A 20,363-nucleotide genomic window follows, 5' to 3' on the forward strand; every position below is an offset into this window, starting at 1 on the left:
AATTATAGAGCAGTGTCTATAAAACAGACAAAAAAGCAGCTAATTTCCTGATAATTTATTTTGCTAACATTTGTAGGAAACACTGTTTAAACCCTTTCTCCAAACCCTGAACCTAACAAAAACAAGTAGTCACAGGTAGTTATTTCTCGCCTGTATGCATCCAGACCGAACCCCTACCCACCTGCAGTGGACCACCATGGGCCCGGCGTCTGGAGGGTTGCAGGCCTTGACCCGTCTGAGAAAGGCCAGGATGGGGGTGGGGTACTCCGGCACCCCGTGGTCCGGCCAGGCCATGAACTGGAACTGGCGCACCTCTCTCTTCTCACTGGAGCCATTCTGTGGGGGAGTGGGAGAAGTCAATACAGAGAAAAGGTGTAAACATGAGCTCAAAAGGATACACTGACATTGTGAACGGTAATTGGCTGGGTTTTTTTTTTTAACGAGAAACTTTTTTACGGAAATTTTTTTTGACAGGTGAAGGACATCCTTCCAAACATTGTATATCCATTTTGGAAAAGAAAAATGCAGCTGAAATTGCTCAGTCAATATTTGAAAAGCATGGGTGAATCAATTCTCAAAAATGTATTGTTTTTTATAGTAACATAATCTGCTTTACTTTCATGCCAAAGAGCATTTTGTAAGAGTATGAGTCAGTGTTTTGGAATGGCAGATATCTAATTAGAAATTTAACTGTATTTGCCCAACAGTTTCCGTAAAATGCCTTCTTAGCATTATTACCATTCCTGATTAAAACGAAGCAACTGCTGCAGCTGGAGGCTCGCTTTCAGTGAGGAATCCTAATAATAATACTTGTAAGAAATTACAAGTAATACAAAAAATGTTAGGGAAGTTGTCGGACCAATATTTCCCTCCACAGTGAATATTTTGGGAAAGGATGAATAAAGGGAAAAAAAAACATCTGTCTCAACATCAAAGCTCCACTAAAATACATGAATCAAAGTGACCTGAAAAAATAAAATCCTTCACTGACTCTTGGAGAAAAACAGACAAAGCTTAAATGTTAAAAAAACAGCACATTTCAGCTGTAATAGCCTTGATCAGGATTAAGAAAAATAACAATACACATTTTAAAATGCGACCGTTCAACTACACCAACTGGAATAACCTGCCAAGAACCAAATCCTTCATGACCATGCCTTGCTATAAGGTTAACTGCAAATGAAACAGGCCGTACCTTGTAGAGGGCGAAGGTGCGGACGCTGTATGTGGCGAGTTCCACAGTGTCCAGCATGGTGACCTGGATCATCCCATAGGTCTCTGTTCCTCGTGCCGGCCAATACTGGTCACACTTCACCTGGCAGAGCGAGAGAGAGGGCACACGGTCAGGAATGGACTGCCGCTAACATCCACCACAAAGATAGTAAGTGGCTTGCAGAATCAAACTGATTAAAAAGAGGAAAGGCTTAGAGAGTTCAGACCATCGACAGTGTGTCCATTGTCTAATTACAAGCGGATTGGAAGCAGACCAGTACTTAGAATCAGCTCCAGCACCAGCAGTGTTATGTATCCCCTCAAAAACCCCCATTTGAGCACCAGTGAAACAAGTCTAGTGCGGGTGTATGGGTGCGCACACTCGAGGCAGGCTTCAAACGGAAATTAAAAAGCCCACTTTGTTTCACCAGCCTATGATTATTTTCAATTAGCTAATTGTCGGGTGGATCGCAACCCTTTGTTATGTTCGCTTTTAGCACATTTGTGATGACTGGGCGCTGCGATGTGGAGGGAGATGTGTCTAAAAGCCCGTGGCCTGTTGTGACGGGACAGCAGGTCCGGCCACCTGGCTCCATATGTCCACAGGACAAACTTGACTGTGGACGAGTCTGGGGCTAAAGCTCCTCCATCCCCTGGCATGGAGCCTTATCGCCTCACTCTGTGGTCTCTATGTAGATGGCAGGGTGGCCTAGCGGTTAGAAAGAGACTGTCGTGTAACCAAAACATCACCCGCTCAGTCCCTACTAGGGATGGGACGATATGCTTGTCTCATGATACGATTCGATACGCGATATGGGGTTCACGATTTGATACAACGATTCGATGTAATAAATGAAAGTTCAATGACAAAATGACGTGATGTGCAGAATTATGTTTGTAAAAATGTCAAGTGCAAATAATATAATTTGGATGGAGAGCTTGTGAAATTGTGATGGGCAAGCCGGCTCATTTGTGATTACTACAGGAGAATAAAATGTAGCTAATACTGCGATTCATTTTTCTGCCCCACGGTAAGTATTGTCACATTTTTGTATTGCGATACATTGAATTTCGATATATCGTCCCATCTCTAGTTCCTACCAATTTGAGCATCAACTGCCATGTGTCCCATGGTCATGAGCAAGACACTAAACCCATGCTCAGTTGTTTTAAGGCGCTCTGGATAAGAGCTTCACCTAAATGCTTAAAATGTAAAATGTGTGTAAAACTTTGTGCGTTAAATTTGTGATTTCAGAGTACAAGTACTACAACTCCGCTGAACTCCCATTTTCGATACAGAGATCGGACAAGTGGAGACGTACTCCTAATGTCACAATTGGTGGGACTTGAAACCTACCGCTATTGATTTGGAATACATGAGGGGAAGGGAGGTGGCGCAGGTAAGCTAATCATATTGATACTGCAGCACTGAGCTGACATTTGGAAGCACCTTAGCTGTCTCACCGGGCCGGGACAAATCGACAAAACAAAATGCGGTAAAATTCACCCCCTCACATTTCACCTCGCTTCTTCACAGCTCACATTCTTAGGCAGAGGCAGAAGCCTGCAGGAGAAACTCAGCTGAGTGATGGGGAACCGCTCGGAGTACAAACATATGGATTAGAAGTCACCACTGTAATGAATATCTCTGTGCTGTTTGAGGTTGGGTGGCATATTCTATCTCTCAAACACACACACACACACACACACACACACACACACACACACACACACACACACACACACACACACACACACCGCAGGTTTCACTATCATCTGCTTCTGCTTTGAAACTTGGCTCTCACATGTCATCACCTGGCCTTTTGCAGAGGGCACAGACCTCTTATCTGGACACACACACACACACACGCACACACACGCACACACACACACACACACACACACACACACACACACACACACACACACACACACAGACAGACAGACAACTGAGTCTCATTTACAAGTCCTCTATCTCTTATCTGACCTTTCAAGGTTTTATCAACTTGTAATGGCAGTAGTAGAGGAAGCTGAAATTTGCCTGGTGCAGGGAACTCATAGTATTTGTCCTGCTGCCGCTCAGTTTGGCGTACGACAGCAGCCTGCTGGCTGGTGGGAGGCTGACTGACTCACCATGTGCGTGTGTGTGCGTGTGTGTGTGTGAGAGAGAGAGAGAGAGAGAGAGAGAGAGAGAGAGAGAGAGAGAGAGGTGTGTATGCATGTAAAGGGGGTAGACAAAACAACAGAAATACCTTAAAATATATGAATATCATGTATCTAATAACAAGTAGGGCCATTGTTTTGTGGTGTTTCGTAATTATCCTGTTCAGCGTCCGTGTCGAGCGTCCGTCGTCAACTTGCGACCCTCTTTGCCGATGCAGTTTGTCCGTGTTTGACATATGTTGTCCTAATTTTCAAGACTGTTCCCCTTGTCACGTTGCATCATTCTGCAGTTTTTGTGACTGATGCCGCGGCAGTTCTGGCACCGACTACTGGAACACTGTTAGCTGCCTCACACTGCTTTAAAAGCGGTAATTGTCAGAGCTCTTTTAAAGCCGACACACACTGCTAATTGGCATTTAAAGTCCCTTTTCATGCGCCGTTTCCATTATTTTGTCCACCCCCGTGTTTGTTTGTTTGTGTGTGTGTGTGTGTGTGTGTGTGTGTGTGTGTGTGTGTGTGGCGCTGTGACTCAGTTACATATGATCAAAGCAGAAGGGGCATGGGATCTGTGACAGAGAACTGCCTCTGAGACACGCTGATATATGGAGAGGAATTTGAAAGCGAGCCATGTATAGTCTAGCTGAGTTCAACTGAGTGACTAATAAAAATCAGCTTATCCAACATTTCCATATAGCAGGCATCCTCAAGGGAAAAATGAAGACTTCTGCTCCAAAAAGACAAAAAAAAAATGACACCTACTCTTTGAAAATGATTGATAGCATGGAGAGCTCAAAATTAAAACAAACGACTCTACTTTTTAAAGGATTGGTAGGCAATTTAAATCCTTAGCTGACAAAACGATCGCTCTTTTACACACTCTCTATACTTTATAGGCATTGAAAGATAAACTGAACTTCAGGTAATGATTTTTTCCAGTGTTTTGGAAATGAAGTCTTAATTTCTAAACTGTGTTCAATCAATTCACAAACGTTGGTACTTGCTGTGCTGAGTCTGGGGGCCAACTTTCATTAGGGCAACGTATGCACACACTAATAAACCATCACAATATTGGCTTCAAATTGATTTCATAAGCAGTACTTTGTGAAGGTAATTAAATAGACCCATCCCTACTTCGAAATCTCAAGTTGCCTGTGTGTTCCTTTTTCCTTTTATAGCATGAATTTATTTTTAGGCAGGCAAGGCTGTTGTTGGGTGAAATCCTCTTAACTACAATTTTGGAGTTTTTACCATGGTGCCGCAGTCTTCAGCAGCCAAATTCAGCGAGTGCAATGAGAGACGAGACACTACACTTCTCTATACGTGAAATCTCATCATGGAGTTGCAAAAAAAAGTTTTGTACAAATCCAGCATTTCACTCTTTGAGCAGTATCTAATTAACAAATGAAGTAAAAGTTGTACTACTGTGAAAATTTAACTCAACTATAAATCCTCACATTTTGGCTGCAATTCAATCTGAATCTCCCTTAATCCTCTTCACATGCAAATGAGTTTTGATGACATCCCACAACAGAAAAACATATTTCTGGTTTCTTCATCTATTAGTTTGCATGGACATTAAAACCTCCTAATAACAATCACTAATTGTATTATATGTTTTTCTATTTTATGTATGTATGTTCTGTGTTAAATAAAAAAAAAAAAAAAACAATAACTAATATATGGTGATGTAATTATTCACCATTTATTATTATTTTTGAATGGCTAAGTAACAATTAATTGACAGTAGTTAAGTTTCTACATTGTTCACTAATTAATAGTAAATTATATAATGTACATAATCTTATTACTGAGTAGTGACACATAATGGATCAGTAAATCATTTATATGTTGTGTTACAGCTGTTAAGGAATTAAATAAAATATTTTTGATTGCCTTAGTTAACAACGTGTGATGTAATCTTTTAAAATAAATCACATTGAGTGTGTCTCTCCTTACCCGTGACTTCTCCTCCAGTCTGGTCATCATGACTACCGTGCTGGATCTCTGCTCCCACACCATCCTCCAGAAGTCGCTCAGCGTCTCCGGCAGCGGGCCCTGCGTGGCGATGTAGGCATTCTGCTTCCTGTAGCCGTCGATGTAGTTGGCGTTGATGTAGTCGCTACCGGGAACTGCTGAAATAAAGAGAGCAAGCTGGGACGTAACTCATATGTTACATGGTATTTATATTTAATCTCATATTGTGCCAAAGATCAGAATCGGAGTAATTTTTTATCACCGAGAGCAATAAATGTACAAAATGTTTTCTTGGTGACACTGAGGCAGAGGGAGACATATTGACAGTTTCAAGGTGCGCACTGACACATATGGTGCAAGGACTCTGACTTTACATGCAGTGAAACATATGATGGACAGTACTTATCACTCTACATATAGATGTTCAACATTCTACAGTATATCCAAAGAAAAAGGACATGTGGGCTTTGTGGTTTAAATAGGAGATTTCTAAAGCAGCAGCTGTAGGCGTACAACATGTCCTTCGTACATCTAAAGGAGGCCTCGGTGCTATCTGAGTGGTCACATGGGCTCGTACCATCGACGGAGGTGAGCACCACTCTGGAGTGGTCGTAGGCGATGACGTTTGCATAGCGGTTCTTTGGCTTGTTGACTTCCATGTTGGAGTTCTCCCAGGTGAACTGCTGGCCCGGATCAACGGACTGTGAGGAACAACAGGAGAAAGAAGAGGAGAGAGAGCGAGAAGAAAGGAAGAAAAAGAGAAACAGACAGAGCAGAGCAATTAAGAGAGAGAGAGAGAGTGAGAAAGGGAGACACAAATGGGAAGGGAGGGAGAGAAAATAACATAAAACAGAGGAACAAAAGGAGTCTCTGGAGTGTCACAGGGGTAAAATAGACCCAGACACATTGATGAGAATGTTCGTTTCAACTGGGAGTTGAATAAAGGCTCCGTTGAAGCCCGCAGGCAACCAGAAACACTCATCCCCTCCCTTATGGGCGGCCATATTGAATTACCTAGTTCTGAGCAGTCGCACGCATGACTAGCTGCGGTAACCATTATTGCTCTCATTCTCCGTCTCTCTTTTTCTCATCGTCTATTTCTGTCTCTTTTCCCATCTTTTATTTCTGTTTCACCCTCTCCCTCCCTGGCTCTCTCTCCATTCCTAGAGTTATCACCTTTTCACTATCCTTCTTGCGTCATGCGTCTCTCTGGCTAAGACGACAGTAGGCTGGATGCATATTGATCTGGGGAGATATGTGGCGGCCTCCCATCCCTTGGCTCAATAATGTCACACAGTCTCTTGTTATTCGGCATCGATCCCCGCAGGCTCATGCCGGAACCATGTCCATCAATTCCCCAAACCTTTCGCCTTGCAAAGCCAGCTGGAGCGAGAGCAACACCTTGGATATTCCTTCACTTACTTGACTTGGATGTAGCCCTAATTGAATTATTAGGGAGTATTTTACGTCAAAACTAGACAGGTCGAATAAAGCGATTGCTTATTTTTGGAGGGGGGTTAGGGGAATGAGCCATGAAGTTATGGGTGAAATAGCATTTGAAAATAATTAGCACTTGTGTTCACTGCATACGAGGCAGGTGGGGTTTATCACATTAGGACAATTCAGGTTAAGCTGTAAATCACAGGTACAGCAAATTGACTTTTAATTACTTTCCTGTGACTGCATTTACTTTCAGGCTCTCACTGTATTGTCCTATACAGTAAACTGGCACCTAGGTAGGCACAAACATGCCATAAAATGTACAGTGCTTTTAGACTCAGGTCTGGTATCCAATTATATGCTATTTGTTTTAGAACCATACATGAGACATGTGGAGTGTTCAGACACAAGAAACCCTCAACAGTAAACAAAGAAAGGCTCCAATAGAGCTCCAAATTGCTCGATAGTAGGAGTCATTTGGGTATGGGCCTATTGCTGCTGATGAGCTCAACACTGCCAATTTGTCTGCCAGCGCCCGCCAGTTTGAAAAGGAACATTTCATTTGCAGTCAAAACATGTCATACCCATCTGAGAGCTCAGTGAAGACAGCGGGCATTGCTAGACTGATGACAACTGGCAAACAAGTTAGGTAGAGAAGGTGGAAACAACTGAGAAGAAAACGCCTATGCTATTCTAGCTGACACGCTGGAAACGCGTTCGAATGAGCATAATGATAGTGCTATGAGGACTGCGGTGTGATATCGCTTCCTACGATAAAAAGACCGTCTGAGTGAGCTGCAGCATGCCTGATTGACAAACACTGCTCGTTACCCAGAGTGCTCTGCTCGGTGTGATGCGGGCTGGCGTTGGCGGGAAAGGGAATTTTCAGGCCGTCCGAAACATCAGGGAGAGGAAGTGGAGAGGCCTCTCTAAACTCTGAGCCTTCGGGTAGGGCACAACGGGAGCAGCCGGCGAACGTGACTGTGACAAAGCGCCCTGAGCTTTGCCACGCTGCCTCGGCTGGCAGAGACGGACGGCCATCTGTCTGGCCGAGGAGGGGGTCTTCCCTAGCTGGGAAGGATTTGGGTGGGGAGGGGACAGGGCAGGGCTGGTTGTAAATGCCTGCAGTCACACAAGCCACTGCTCTGGTGTGATTCGTTTACACTAACTCAACAGGCCTGGGAGGCTATTTGCTCCCCCCCCCAACAAGAAGCTCTACATTCGCTCCCACAGCCTTGTTGGATGTGTCAGTGCAAGGAACAGGGCTGATTAGACAAAATAGAGCGAATAGTCGGAGCAAATTAATAAAAGCCATGTTGTGTTTTTCTGTATTCAAGGATACCTCTCCTCTTTCTCTGTCCTCGGTTAGTCCCACAGCCAACTAACCTCTTACTCTGGCTTACGGCAATCCTTTCGCAAAATGTGCCACTTTAAATGCAAATTCTCCCCCTTCTTTTTTTTTTTGGAGAAAGAACACTGACAAGAGATAATCCCTCACCGAGTTGCATCGGAGAGACCGTTTGCAAAATAACATTCTTCTGGGAAACATCAAGACGCGCACAGATTGCTTAAGCGACTCGCCACCTGCTAGTTTTGTGAAAAAGCATCACGCAGCATTTAATGTAAGTGCTGGTTTCCTGGTGGGACTGGTAATAGAGTTGTAAAAATGACTGAAGAATGTCTATGAAAGAAGTCTTCCATAATCCATTAGAATACATGCATATGGGATCAAAGAGGCATAAACACAACACTTCCTCCCAGACAGGATAACAAAGAAATACATTTATATCCTCGAAAGTGAGGGAACTGCTGATACAGTATTAGTGCGCGGCTCTTACCTCATACTCCTGGGAAAAGCGGAGGCCGTCGTTGGCCTTCAGCCGCTCTATGTGGTCAGCCAAGTCAATAACAGGAATGGGCGGGTGCTCCCTCATTCCTGGGAGAGGGCAGGAAGAGGAAGAGGAGGAGGAGGAAGATGACAAAAGACAAAAAAAAAAGAGAGAATGAGACCTGGCTGTTCCCACAACAGACACGCACATCGACGTACACAAAAACTGGTTTGATCACAGGGTGAGTGAGGCTGCCGGTGGGACCATGAGGTGGCTGTGTAACGGTGAGGAGAGTGCACTTTGTTCAACAATGCATGAAGGGAGGGAGAGAAAGAGAGAGAGAGAGAGAGAAAGAGAAAGGAAGAGAGAGAGCAGAGCAGAGAGCGAGAGAGCGCACAAGTTGAAACAGTTCGGTGACATTTGGTGACATCGTCATGCTAAGTGAGGAAGACAGAGGTGGGACTGGGACGGCGATGCACATGAGTGACTGGGTGAGCATGCTCCTGGAGGGAAGCAGGAGGCAGACATCTCCCTGACTCCACAACGCTCGATTGGAGGTGGGATCAGAGCAAGAACCCGCAAGTCTCAACAAATCAGTCACACTGTCACTTCCCAGAAAGAAAAACTCTGACTGGTCACCAGCCAAAACTTGATTCTTTGAAAATCTCTTTCCCTACAATAAACTATCTTTTGGCCCAGCCTGGAGCGCTTAGGCTGGATTAAATTCAAACAACCCCCCTGCCGCTCTCTAGATTTCTCATCGCCGGGTTATTGGATGATTTATTGCTAATCTACCGACACAAATTCCCCCTGTGCCTCTGAACTTGGCAAGGCTCTGTGCTTAAATGGATTTCTGGGAACTTGCCTTGTGTGTTAAAAGTTAACTGTATGCGACGCATGAAGATGCTTCAAAGTCATCCATAGAGCACCATAAACCTTACAAATACTGTTTTAAGACACACGTAGATCAAGATACACACTTTAAACAGGTGTACATATTAACATTAGTGTCTCTGGCTGAGCATATCTGTAAGGTAATGGGTCATGCTCTCGGATGAGTTGGCGCTACAAGCTCATTATTGCTGCAACGCTGACGACTAATGGCTGGTAACTGTGGCCACTGCACATGATGAGATCTGACCAATTAAACTAATTTAATACTATCACACAGTGGGACCAATGCCATGAGCACATTAGCATCAGTATGTGTGTATGTGCATGTGTGTGTATTTGTATATGTGTGTGTGTGTGTTCAGCCAGGTCTTTAACAGCCATGTTGTTGGTTAAATGGAGAGTGAAGACACAGATAACAAGGCTAATCCACAGCAAGTGTAACAGTCCGCACTGCCCAACTAGCCATGAAGCCATCTAGCCATCCTATGCTTCCTGACCAAAACGGTGTTGTGGAAAGTCCATGGTCATCGCTGCGTCCTTGGGAGCGCCAGGAGGTACAAGCTTGTGGGCTGAGATGTCCGTCAGGATTGCAACGGGGGAATGGGATCAGGAGTGAGACAGAGAGTAAGCAAGGTTGAGGAAAGAGAAGAGGAGGAGGAGATAGATAGAGAGAGAGCCATAGACTGCATGTGTGGGAAATACACAGTAGGTGAGAGAGCAGACTAACTTGGAGTGTTGGGGCAGCGATGAGAGCTGGGACCTGTGGAGAGAGGAGAGTGAAGGGAGGAGGAAGAAGAAGAACCAATCAATGGAGAGGGCTAAGGATCAGACCTGGGCCAAACGGTATCTGCAAATAGTTCCTCGCGTGTTTTTTAACCTACTTGGAGTGCTTGATGGGTGAGGTTTGCCAAATCAGGACAATTCAGATAGTGTCATCTAGGTTGTCAAACAGAAAAGTATGCAAAATACTCTCCTGTGATTGCCTACTGTAAATATTCTGGCACTACATGCTTTGTCCGATGTATCAAACACCACTTATCTCAGTGAAGTATTTGCAAATACTCTCCGGCCCAGGTCTGCCAAGGATAGACCAGGGCAGATTCCCATAGAGACACACATTTGCTGCTGGAGTGCCAGGGGTAGAGCGCACAGTAGTCTGTTTAAGAAACAAACATGCCGGAGACTTGAGCTTGAATCATCTGGGCTACTTCAAAACAATCAGAATCAGAATGAGATTCTTCACCTGCTGTGTGCGAATCAAAGAGAGAAAGAGCGAGAGGACGGAGGAATGGGCTTTTCAATATTCACTCGGTGCAGCCTTGGCGTCTCTTGTGTTTTCACGAGGCAGACGCAGCCTTGGTGATTTTGATAATCACTACTCTTGAAGTCGGCTAGCATAACAGCGAGGCAGAGAGGGGGAGAAAGAGAGAAATGTTGAGGTAGAGAGAGAGAGAGAGAGAGAGAGAGAGAGAGAGAGAGAGATTACCCTACAGGGGAAAATGGAAGACAAAAGAGAAAAGAGGTGGAGTGGGAGGATGGGAGAACAGGGCTCTTTTAGAACGGCGGCACTGCTTAATTCCTCTGCAGGGGTTCAAAGGGGCTGGGTGTGCGTACGGGGAGTGGGATCTTTAATAACCCGTGAGAAGGGATACACACTCACTCACACACACACACACACACACGCACACACACACACACACTCACACGCACACAAAAACACACACACACACACATGCGCACAGGGGTTGACATTTTCTCTCAGCTCCATTGTTCCCTCCGCCTGGCTCACCTTGACATCAGAGGCAGCAGGACTCATTACCAGCTGGGGGGAATGAAAGGAGCTCAGGAAGGGAGGAGGGAGGAGCGAGGAGGACGGGGGGAGGAAGGAGGAGATCAGGAGGAAAAAGGAAGAGGGCTGATGCTGAGGCGGGCACCCTGACAACCCCCCTCGCTTCACCGCTGCACGCGGATGGAATGCGAATTCTCTCGGGCCTAGCTCCAATGCTGCCGTCCAACGCTGGCTACGGCGGTTACGTACACGATCTGTTTATTTTCTGTTACTGAACAATTTATTGAGCTGGTCAGGTTTACAGCCTGAGGGTAAGTGACAAAAGTATGCAAAGTAAGCAGGATAAACGTGAATTTCATACGCTGACACCTTCTGCAAAGCGCCAGTAAACAAGAGATCCATCAAGAGGGAGAAGAAGGCAGGTATTCATTGCAAAACTAGATCGTTGCTGGAAAGGCTGAATAGTTTTGTTGAAAAAGAGAGTAATTCTAAAATGCAATAACTACTGTTTGAAGAAAAAAAAAAACAAAAAAAAAAAAACAAACTACTTTTGCAGAATGCTGGTATGAAAATGAAATATATTAAGGAACACTATTAAAGATACGAGTCACCTTAAGATGTTTTCTTTCAAAGTACTTTTGTTGTTGAGGATAGGATCGTCTGTGTTAGTACTGATTGAAGAATGATTGAAGAATTTCAGGCAGAGTTTTTTATTTTCATTTTGGAATGAAACCCTTCATCTCCCCGGGGAGTTATTTACCCAAGAAAAGTTGACTGAGCACGCATGCTCTGTTTCAGCAATGCTCTGATTTACACACATTCACACCTGGGAGCTGCCCAGTACAACCAGTTTTCTACTATGTAGCCTTGAGCAGCTCCACTGGAACAAGTGGGGGTTAAGTGCATTGCTCAAGGACACCATGGTAGTTGTTGAGGGAAAGGAGAGCGCTCCGTTTCATTCAGAGCTAGGTATCGATAGAGCGTTGTTCATTACCTGGGGTCTGGTAGTTGAGCCTTCTCATCTCCACAGGGTCGGAGGAGTTTGCCAGCAGGGAGTCCTTCACCCCACCCGAGTGCTCATCCTTCGGTAGGGGCGACGCCCGCTTCCTGAAGTGGCAGAGACAGGCAGGAAGGCGTTAACCACAACATATTGAGACCACTCACACACTTAATACACTCGCCAACAATTTTCTCAAGCCAGCTGCAAATGGCAATGACAGAATGACTGAGAATGACACTGTTGTTTCCTCTGATATATGATGAGGAAACTGGTGCAGGGACTGTAGGAAAGTAGGCATCTTCACTCTGTTGCACACTTGATGAGGTTAATGGTATAGTTAATGGTTCTCAAAACTAGTTTTAAAGATTGGCCCATTCACCAGACAGTAGAGTCCAGGGCATTACCCCTTTAGTTTGCCAACTGGAATTTAATGTGTTTGAAGACACGCCATCATCTCCCTGGAGTGGGCTAGGTTGGGTTTGTTTGCTGCTGGATAGATGACAGCTGCTGTGTGGGTATGTGTACATATGTGTGTGTATTTGTGTGCAGCAAAGGTTTTAATGTGTGATTTTCACTGCTGTGTGGTAGCGTGTGTGTGTACTAACAACACATTGTGTTTACTGGCTTTCCAGATTGAGAGGAAAACAGGCGGATGCTGTAATTAGCTCATCAGCTGGGTGGCACAACACTGGGTAATTAGACCAGTTCTGCAGCACCTGCGCTGCCAGGCCTGGCCTAGCTGAGCCTAGCACAGAACAGCACAGAACAGCACAGCACAGCTCGGACTGGCTCGGCTCAGTCGACCGTGGCTTTCTCCATCAGGCGGAGAGAGGGAGAGAGAACGCAGCTTGCCTGTATTCTAATGTTCAGACAGCCAGCATCTGTTGACGCACACACTCAAACAGGCGCACAGATGTATATACACCCTTTCCCTCTCTGTGTGTGTGTGTCTCTCTCACTTACACAACCACAACCACACACACACACACACACACACAAACAGCTGCAGACTCACAAGCCTCCTGACTGCAAATGGAAATGGGCGGAAGGAAGCGTCAGGGCGCCCTGTGGAAATTTCACATCTCATTGCACTCCATTTGCAAGTGGCGAGCGTGGGTTTTAGGCAGGAGCAGGGCCTTCTGTTGAAGCCTGACATGGTGAGAATACATAAAGCTAGTGCACACAGCCTTACCCCGGTCCACCTCAACCGCTGGGGCTCGGGCCTCACCACCACCTGTTATCTGATGCTGCGGGGGCTTAAGCTAATGCTAGCAGCGTGACCGCTAATCTACGACAAGCATCTCTTCCTTTCCAACCGAGAGCTGAGCCAGACCGTGTCCGGTTTTCCCAGGGCCCACTGCTGGGCTGGGGTGGGAAGGGGGGAATGAGTTGGGCATCTGTGATCTCTTCTCCACACCTCTCCTCTCTCCGACCCAATCAGATGCCAATCTACACCACGCTTTAGTGCTGGGCTAACACAAACATGGCAGCAACCTCAATGGGGGCATTCATCGGAAGGCTCAAAGTGAGGGTTAAGATGTGTGAGAAAGTAAGTGCAGGTGAGTGTGTGTGTGTGTGTGTGTGTGTGTGTGTGTGTGTGGTACGGGGTGTGCTTAATAAGAGCAGAACAGGGCCCTTTGTTGAGACTCCTGCCACAAGGAAGTGGTGAGAGGGGAAAAAAAGGCTAAAAGTGGAGGAAGGGGTCTCGGTGGAAAATGTCAGCTTAAAAGATGGGAACATTTCTGTTTCAGCAGTCTCCCCGTCTGGCATTTACTTCACAATGGCCCATTCAGCAGCAGGTGAGGGCTTGGCATATTCAGATGGGGCCAATCTTGAAGGGGTGCGCTGACACAGGCTGGATAATGAAACACAGCACGAAGACAAACCATGGCAGACAGGATGATCTGAGGGGGAACACTGGCACTAGATGTGGAACATGCACTGGTACATGGACGTGACCCAGGGGTTCCTTTGACCCCAATTATCAAGGGCTGCAGAGTCTGCTGCTTCTCATCTCTTCTAGCTGAACAAATGAGACTAGGCAAACCAATTTTAAGATGTTTTCTTTTATTCCTGTCTGAGTGGAAAATGTTTTTGGGGTAATGTCGGCGGGAGCGTGGAGAGGTAGCTGACCCTGCAACCCTAAAGAGTACATGAATACCACCAACTTCACAACACGAATGGAAGGGACTTAGGAGGGGAGATGGAGTCGTGACTGATGCAACAGTTACAGTACCCACCTTTCCTGTTTGCTGCTTTCACAGAGGGCAAAGAGAAGGGGGAAGATTAATGGGTAATTAATATCAACATGGACCCAAAACTCCTCCGGTCAAAGTTTGTTCTAACTCTGTACAATATTCAGAAATCCAGTCCTTCCACAATTTTAAACAACATCTTGAAAGCATGACATAAAAAGTTATCCGAACGCTAGCTGGAGACTTTTGAAAATAACCCCTTCATTATTCACTGCTGGTGTTGGTCTTGGCGACTGTGCAGGTTGCAATAACAACCCGAGGTAGAGTGTGATTATTCCTTCACACATTTATACTGCCAGTCCACAGTGAAAAGGGCATACAGCCACCCCCCTACAGTCCCTCCTGTCAATCTGTGTCTGCATGGAGAAAGGGCTTCCAGACAGAGGATGCGCTCCTCAGCGGTGAGCTGTCTCACGGCCTATTATTAACAAGTCCCTGTCTAAGACTGCCGGAGACGGCAGCTACACAGCAGTCTGCAAGGCTGCAGATGGCAGGTTGGAGAATGGGTATGCTGTGGAATGGCAGATCTGCAATGGAGTCATCATGCAACGGATAGATATGGAGAGGTGGGGCTGAGGCAAAAAAAAACAAAACAGCCTAGTGAGGTATATAATTGTTCCTAGTTATATTCCAATATTCCAATCCAAACTTACATATTGTCCAAACCAAATGCTAACATCTTTTTTTACATTTTGTCGCATTATCCATGGTGAGTATTTCATATTTAGATGTCTCCACTGTCAACATGCTGTGATAACAAATAACTTTTTAATGCTACCAAGCATAAAAGCGGGCTGGTGCTTTAAGTAGCCAGTTTTCTGCGCCTCACCAGTATCTGGATGGCTGGTGTGTATCCATAGTGTGTTACACTGGGGTGGTTAGTGTGGGGCTTTTAAAAGATATTGACTGAGCTTTTAGTTAAGCCCTCTGTTGCAGCCTTCTGTTCCTTGTTTGAAATGACCAGTGGTGTTGGAGAAAACACATTTCTCTCTCCTAACTCAGAGTTTTTGACAGTCAGGCTGTGCTTTTCAAGTAGGGAGGCGATGTCGACTGCCATTTCAACTGACACTTCACATGCTATTGTTAAAAACAGCCAACTAGGCCAAAATCTGGTGAGCTGAAATGAGGATTTTCTAAATGACAAATCAAACCCGTCTTTGGTTCCCTTCCCCTTACAGTGAATATTATGGTAATGAAATTTAATGTTACAGTTTTGTGTGTGAGCAGCCTGGTGCAAGTGGCAGAGGGGAGCGTGTCTCATTACCATTCATGATGCAACCAAAAGTAACCTACAATCACAAGTGTCACTGAAATCCAACCTCAAACATACACACAACACACACGAACACACAGAGGAATACACAGATACACAAAAGCAGAGAGCCTTACCTCTTGAAGAGCAGGATGGCGATGACGATGATGATGATGAGGACCACGGCCAGCACTGGGCCCATGACCCATAACATTTCGGGTTGCTCCACCCTGGGAGCCACACTCCCCGCCACGACCTGAATGGGGTCTGAGTAGGGACTGGCTGAGAATGTCCTCTGTAGGGGAAAGGAAGAGAGAGAGAGAGAGAGCGAGAGAGAGAGAGAGAGAGAGAGAGAGAGAGAGAGAGAGAGAGAGAGAGAGAGAGAGAGAGAGAGAAAGTTTATGAGTATCGGCCTCAACAGGCCTTAACCAAGAGCTATAGTTTGCCGGGGTTGTATGCACTGTTATGTAAAGCCTAGAAAAAGAGAGACAAATATTCCCAAAAAAGAAAGAATTGAGATATTTATATGTAAATATTGTATGTGTTTTTGGCTTCCTGAGAGCCAAAACCATCTCATTCTAACACAAACCCATGGTTCGAGGATGCAGCAGAACATGCTGTCAACCAAACTCAGACATTTTAACAAAAAACAATAACCATCTTCAGATACTGTAGTTTGCTGTGCTTTCATTTAAGTGTTGCGTCAGGCGAGAGGAAACTGAGACAGTCGATGACAGAGTGAGTATGAGACGGGAGAGCGAGATAGAGAGAGAGTGAGAGAGAGACTGGGGGAGAAAGGGAGGGACAGTAAGACAGTGGGAGAGGGAAAGAGAGAGAGAGGCAGAGAGAGGCAGAGAAGAGCGTGCACGTCCCTTGGTCGCTGAGATAAATGGGGGCAGAGGAGAGGACTCATCTCTTCTTCATTAGTGTTCACACCGTGACGGAAGAGGAGGAGGAGGTGGTGGGTCGGGGGGGTGCTTTTCCTCCTCGGTTTTAAATGAGACATCTCCCCGCTCTTTCCTCTTCAAATGATGAAGGAGGGGATGGAGGAGTGTGTATGTGTGTGTGTGTGTCTGTGAGGAGGGGGTGCAAGAGCCAACGCGGTACGGTGTTAAAAAAAATGGCGGAGAGAAGAGGGAGTCCTACTGTGCGAGAGCAAGGTGACAGATGAGAGAGGGGAGGAGGGAGGAGCGAGGCGTCAGTCATTAGAGCTCAGCGTGCCTCCTATCGAATAGTGATGGGAGTGGGGGGGCACGGGTGACAGATCGCAGCCCCCGGAGGGAATCGGGCTCCCAGCATGCAGCGGGAGTGGCGGGGCGGCAGGCAGCGGTAATCCGGATCATTAGCCGCGCAGCAGCCTGCTCTTCGGCACGCAGGCAGATATTAATTGGAAAGATAAGCTGAGATGAGCTCAAAGAGACCTGAGCTCTGTCATATAGTTCTGTTATCTCCTATACTCTTGGGCAACTGGGGGGGGGGGGGGGGGGGGGGGGGGCATATGTGTGTGTGTTCATAAGTGTGTGTGTCGGCGTGTATGTCGGTGATCGTCGGGGCGTTAAAGCATGTCTCAATCATGTGTATGTGCAAAACAGCATGTACTCAAGTGATATTACATGCAAACAGTAGATTACTCGAGTCAGGAAAGTAGAAAGATTTACATTACAGCAGATATCAGGCAGCAACAACATTTTCTCTTTGTCTCTGTCTCTCTCTTTCTCTCTCAAACACACACACACACACAGACGGACAGACATGCACACAGACACACGGACACAGACACAGACACACACACACACACACACACCAGGCACATGAGACCAGTTCTTTCCGGTTCTGTGTTCCTTGTTTAATCAACCTATTCTCTAAGAACAAAGAGAACGTCACAGCGGTGGGACACTGCTGATATGATGACACCACAAGGCTTCCTGTTCCTTTGGAAGGGCCCAAAAAAGGCTGTAAGATGTGGCACTGCAGGGAATCCTGGGAAAAGTTTTTTTTTCGGTGTGACAAATGACTGCAGCTGTGCTTTCAGAGTAGAACGGGGGAAGAAGAGCGAGAGGAGAGGAAAGGCAGAACAAAAAGAGAGGGTTTTTTGTCTGTTGGTCACGGCGAAGTACTGGGATCATCCATTTGAACGGCCCTAATATCTGATAAAAGCTCAGTCACGCAGCTCCTAATGCCTCCGCCCTCGCAGCGCAGTCTGACAATAGAGCGATGGTGCAATAAAGGAAAGTGTGTGTGTGTTTGAGAGTGCGTGAGTGAGAGAAAGAGAGAGACAGAGAGGCACAAATGTAAGTATATGTGCATGTGTGTTTATTAGCATTACAAATTGGTGTGTGTGTGTGTGTGTGTGTGCATGCGTATGTGCTTGTTCTTGATACAAGGAGGCAGAAAGAGAAAGACACAAAGTATATATCCATGTATGGTTCTGTGTGTGATAGAATAAGACAAAGAGAGACATACTGTATATACAAGTGTAAGTGTTATGAATAAGTATTTGAGTGTGTCTGTATGTGTGTCATAGTGAGTGAGAGAGAGAGAAAGTGTGTGTGTGTTTGTAAAGGTTGTAAGCAAGCGTGTGCGAGAGCGTGTGCGTGTGTGTGCGCTCGTCTGTGTCGGTGTACGCGGAGCTTCAGTTTTTCTCTGAGCCCTTTTCTCCAGCTCCTCTGATCCTCCACAAGTGTGTGTTTGTCTAGGTCGCAGCCGCAGAGAGTGTGTGATTGCTTCTAAGTGTTTGTCTGAGACAGAGACGGAGAGTGAGCGAGAGACTGGGTGATGGGAGATGGCAGAGAGAGAGACAGAGGCAGAGAGAGAGAGAGAGGGAGGGACTTAGGCAGAGGTGTTTTGGTAGTAGCAGTACATAGAGTCTGCTGTCTGGCCCGTGGGCTACACAGCTTCGCCAGCCAGCCGCTGCTCCGCCGTCCCCAGAGCTCAGGATCCGCTATGAGTACCATGGGCGCGTTTGTTTCGACTCGCCGCTGACCCCGCTGGCTCCTCATCTCTATAAAAGTGGCTTAAACAAGCTGCAGGGGCGTGCGCCAGACAAACAAACAAACGCGCTAAGACACACATTGTGCTTCCACCACTCTCTCCGCCTCCCCAGGGAAGCTGAGGAGCCCACGCCATCCTCATCACGGCATGACACAGGGAAAGACAGAGAGAGACAGAGAGAGAGAGAGATGGGGAGACAAAGAGAGGGAGGGACAATGCACGAGAGGGAGAGACAGAGATAATAGTATGTGTGAGTATGCCTTTATCTGCGAGGAACAGAAATGGGGCTGCAGGGCCTTGTCTACTCTGCGAGATGACCCCTTCTCCTCCTGCTTAGTTGTCCCGTCGCTTCCCTCATTCCCGTCTCCCTTTCCTCTCCCACTCCATTTCTCCCTCTCCTTCCTCCGTCCTCTTTCCCATTCAACACCAGAAACTGCCTTCCCCTCTCCGCCTGTCTGAATACAAAGCATCCAGATATCTGGAGGCATCGCTAGGGGGAGACGCCTCTGGGAACGGAAGTGACATGCCATAGCCTATCAGTGGATTCCTCCGATCTCATCCTGCCTGGCTGCCCCCCCACCCCCACCCCCACCCTCACCTGACTATCCACTTACACTGTCTGCAAGCAAATAGTAGGTGTTTCAGTAAAAAATCCATTCTGGGGTTCATAACTCTCTCCTGCAGTTATTTGTCAAAGCCGTTTACATTTCGAAAGAAGCCAGTCCTTCCCTGTTAAGGGTGTCGAGCCCAGAGCACCAACAGAATCAGTGTTACAAAGCCGATTCTTGTTGCGAGTGAGTAGAATATAAATGCCTGGATACTTTTGTAAACAGAAAACTGTGGTAAACACATTTGAACACTCTCCATTTTGGTTTCTCCCTGCGTCATACGCTCACCTCTCCCTTATCAAAGGAAAAGTGCACATTAGCACAATCTCCTCCTCTTCTACCGTTTCACTCTCTCTCATCCTGGCATCACAGGCTGGACGGGACACAAGACAAATGTTCCTTCTCTCTTTCCCCTCTCCAACACCACCCCACCCAAACCCCCCTTCCTCTCTGTCTCACATCACACAATATTTCATGCTCCCTCTCTCTCTTCTCGCTTTAAATGATACTGTTTATACACACCCAGCATCTATCATCCCATTTCACACTTCCCCCGGCTTGTTTATCTGCCTTGGGTGCTGGGGAGACATGAAGGCACACTCTCTTCTTCTCTCTCTCTCCCTCTCTCTCATCTTCCTTTGCCTTCCTTCCTTCTCTTCTTCCCTGCAACCACTGCTGGCTGCTTGTGGCCGTTGATATACGAGGGCTTATTAAACCCTGGCGGTCCTGTTTGATCTGAGTTGGAGGGGGGGGTGGTGAGGAGGAAGTGCAGTAAAAAGACACAAGTCATTTACTCCAGTACTTGTTGTCTTACTCTCCTGGGTCTGGTGGAGGTCTAGCTCTAGGCGTCTTCCGCCAAGTGTTCAATCTCACTGCACTCTTTACCTTCTGTACTAGTTTGTGTTTAGTAGTAAACATTTACAACCACTGCGTTGGAAGAAAAAAACAAACAAACA

The 20,363-nt window shown here is 46.3% G+C and overlaps 1 protein-coding gene across 3 annotated transcripts in view; it reads right to left on the minus strand.

Annotated features, from left to right (window-relative positions):
* The window catches only part of ptprfb (protein tyrosine phosphatase receptor type Fb), a 118,866-nt gene that overhangs the window by 12,949 nt on the left and 85,554 nt on the right, over positions 1–20,363 (minus strand). For 2 of the 3 annotated variants that reach the window (XM_078287752.1, XM_071910716.2), the window contains 7 exons: positions 15,946–16,103; positions 12,296–12,408; positions 8,628–8,725; positions 5,927–6,050; positions 5,332–5,507; positions 1,196–1,315; positions 182–336 (listed from right to left, as the gene is read on the minus strand). In XM_078287752.1, coding sequence (XP_078143878.1) covers positions 182–336; positions 1,196–1,315; positions 5,332–5,507; positions 5,927–6,050; positions 8,628–8,725; positions 12,296–12,408; positions 15,946–16,103 — 944 coding nt within the window. The remainder of the gene's footprint in view (positions 1–181; positions 337–1,195; positions 1,316–5,331; positions 5,508–5,926; positions 6,051–8,627; positions 8,726–12,295; positions 12,409–15,945; positions 16,104–20,363) is intronic. The other variant, XM_078287751.1, reaches the window with a different exon arrangement.

The sequence above is a fragment of the Centroberyx gerrardi genome, chromosome 13 (genome assembly GCF_048128805.1).
Source record: "Centroberyx gerrardi isolate f3 chromosome 13, fCenGer3.hap1.cur.20231027, whole genome shotgun sequence".
Taxonomy (NCBI): domain Eukaryota; kingdom Metazoa; phylum Chordata; class Actinopteri; order Beryciformes; family Berycidae; genus Centroberyx; species Centroberyx gerrardi.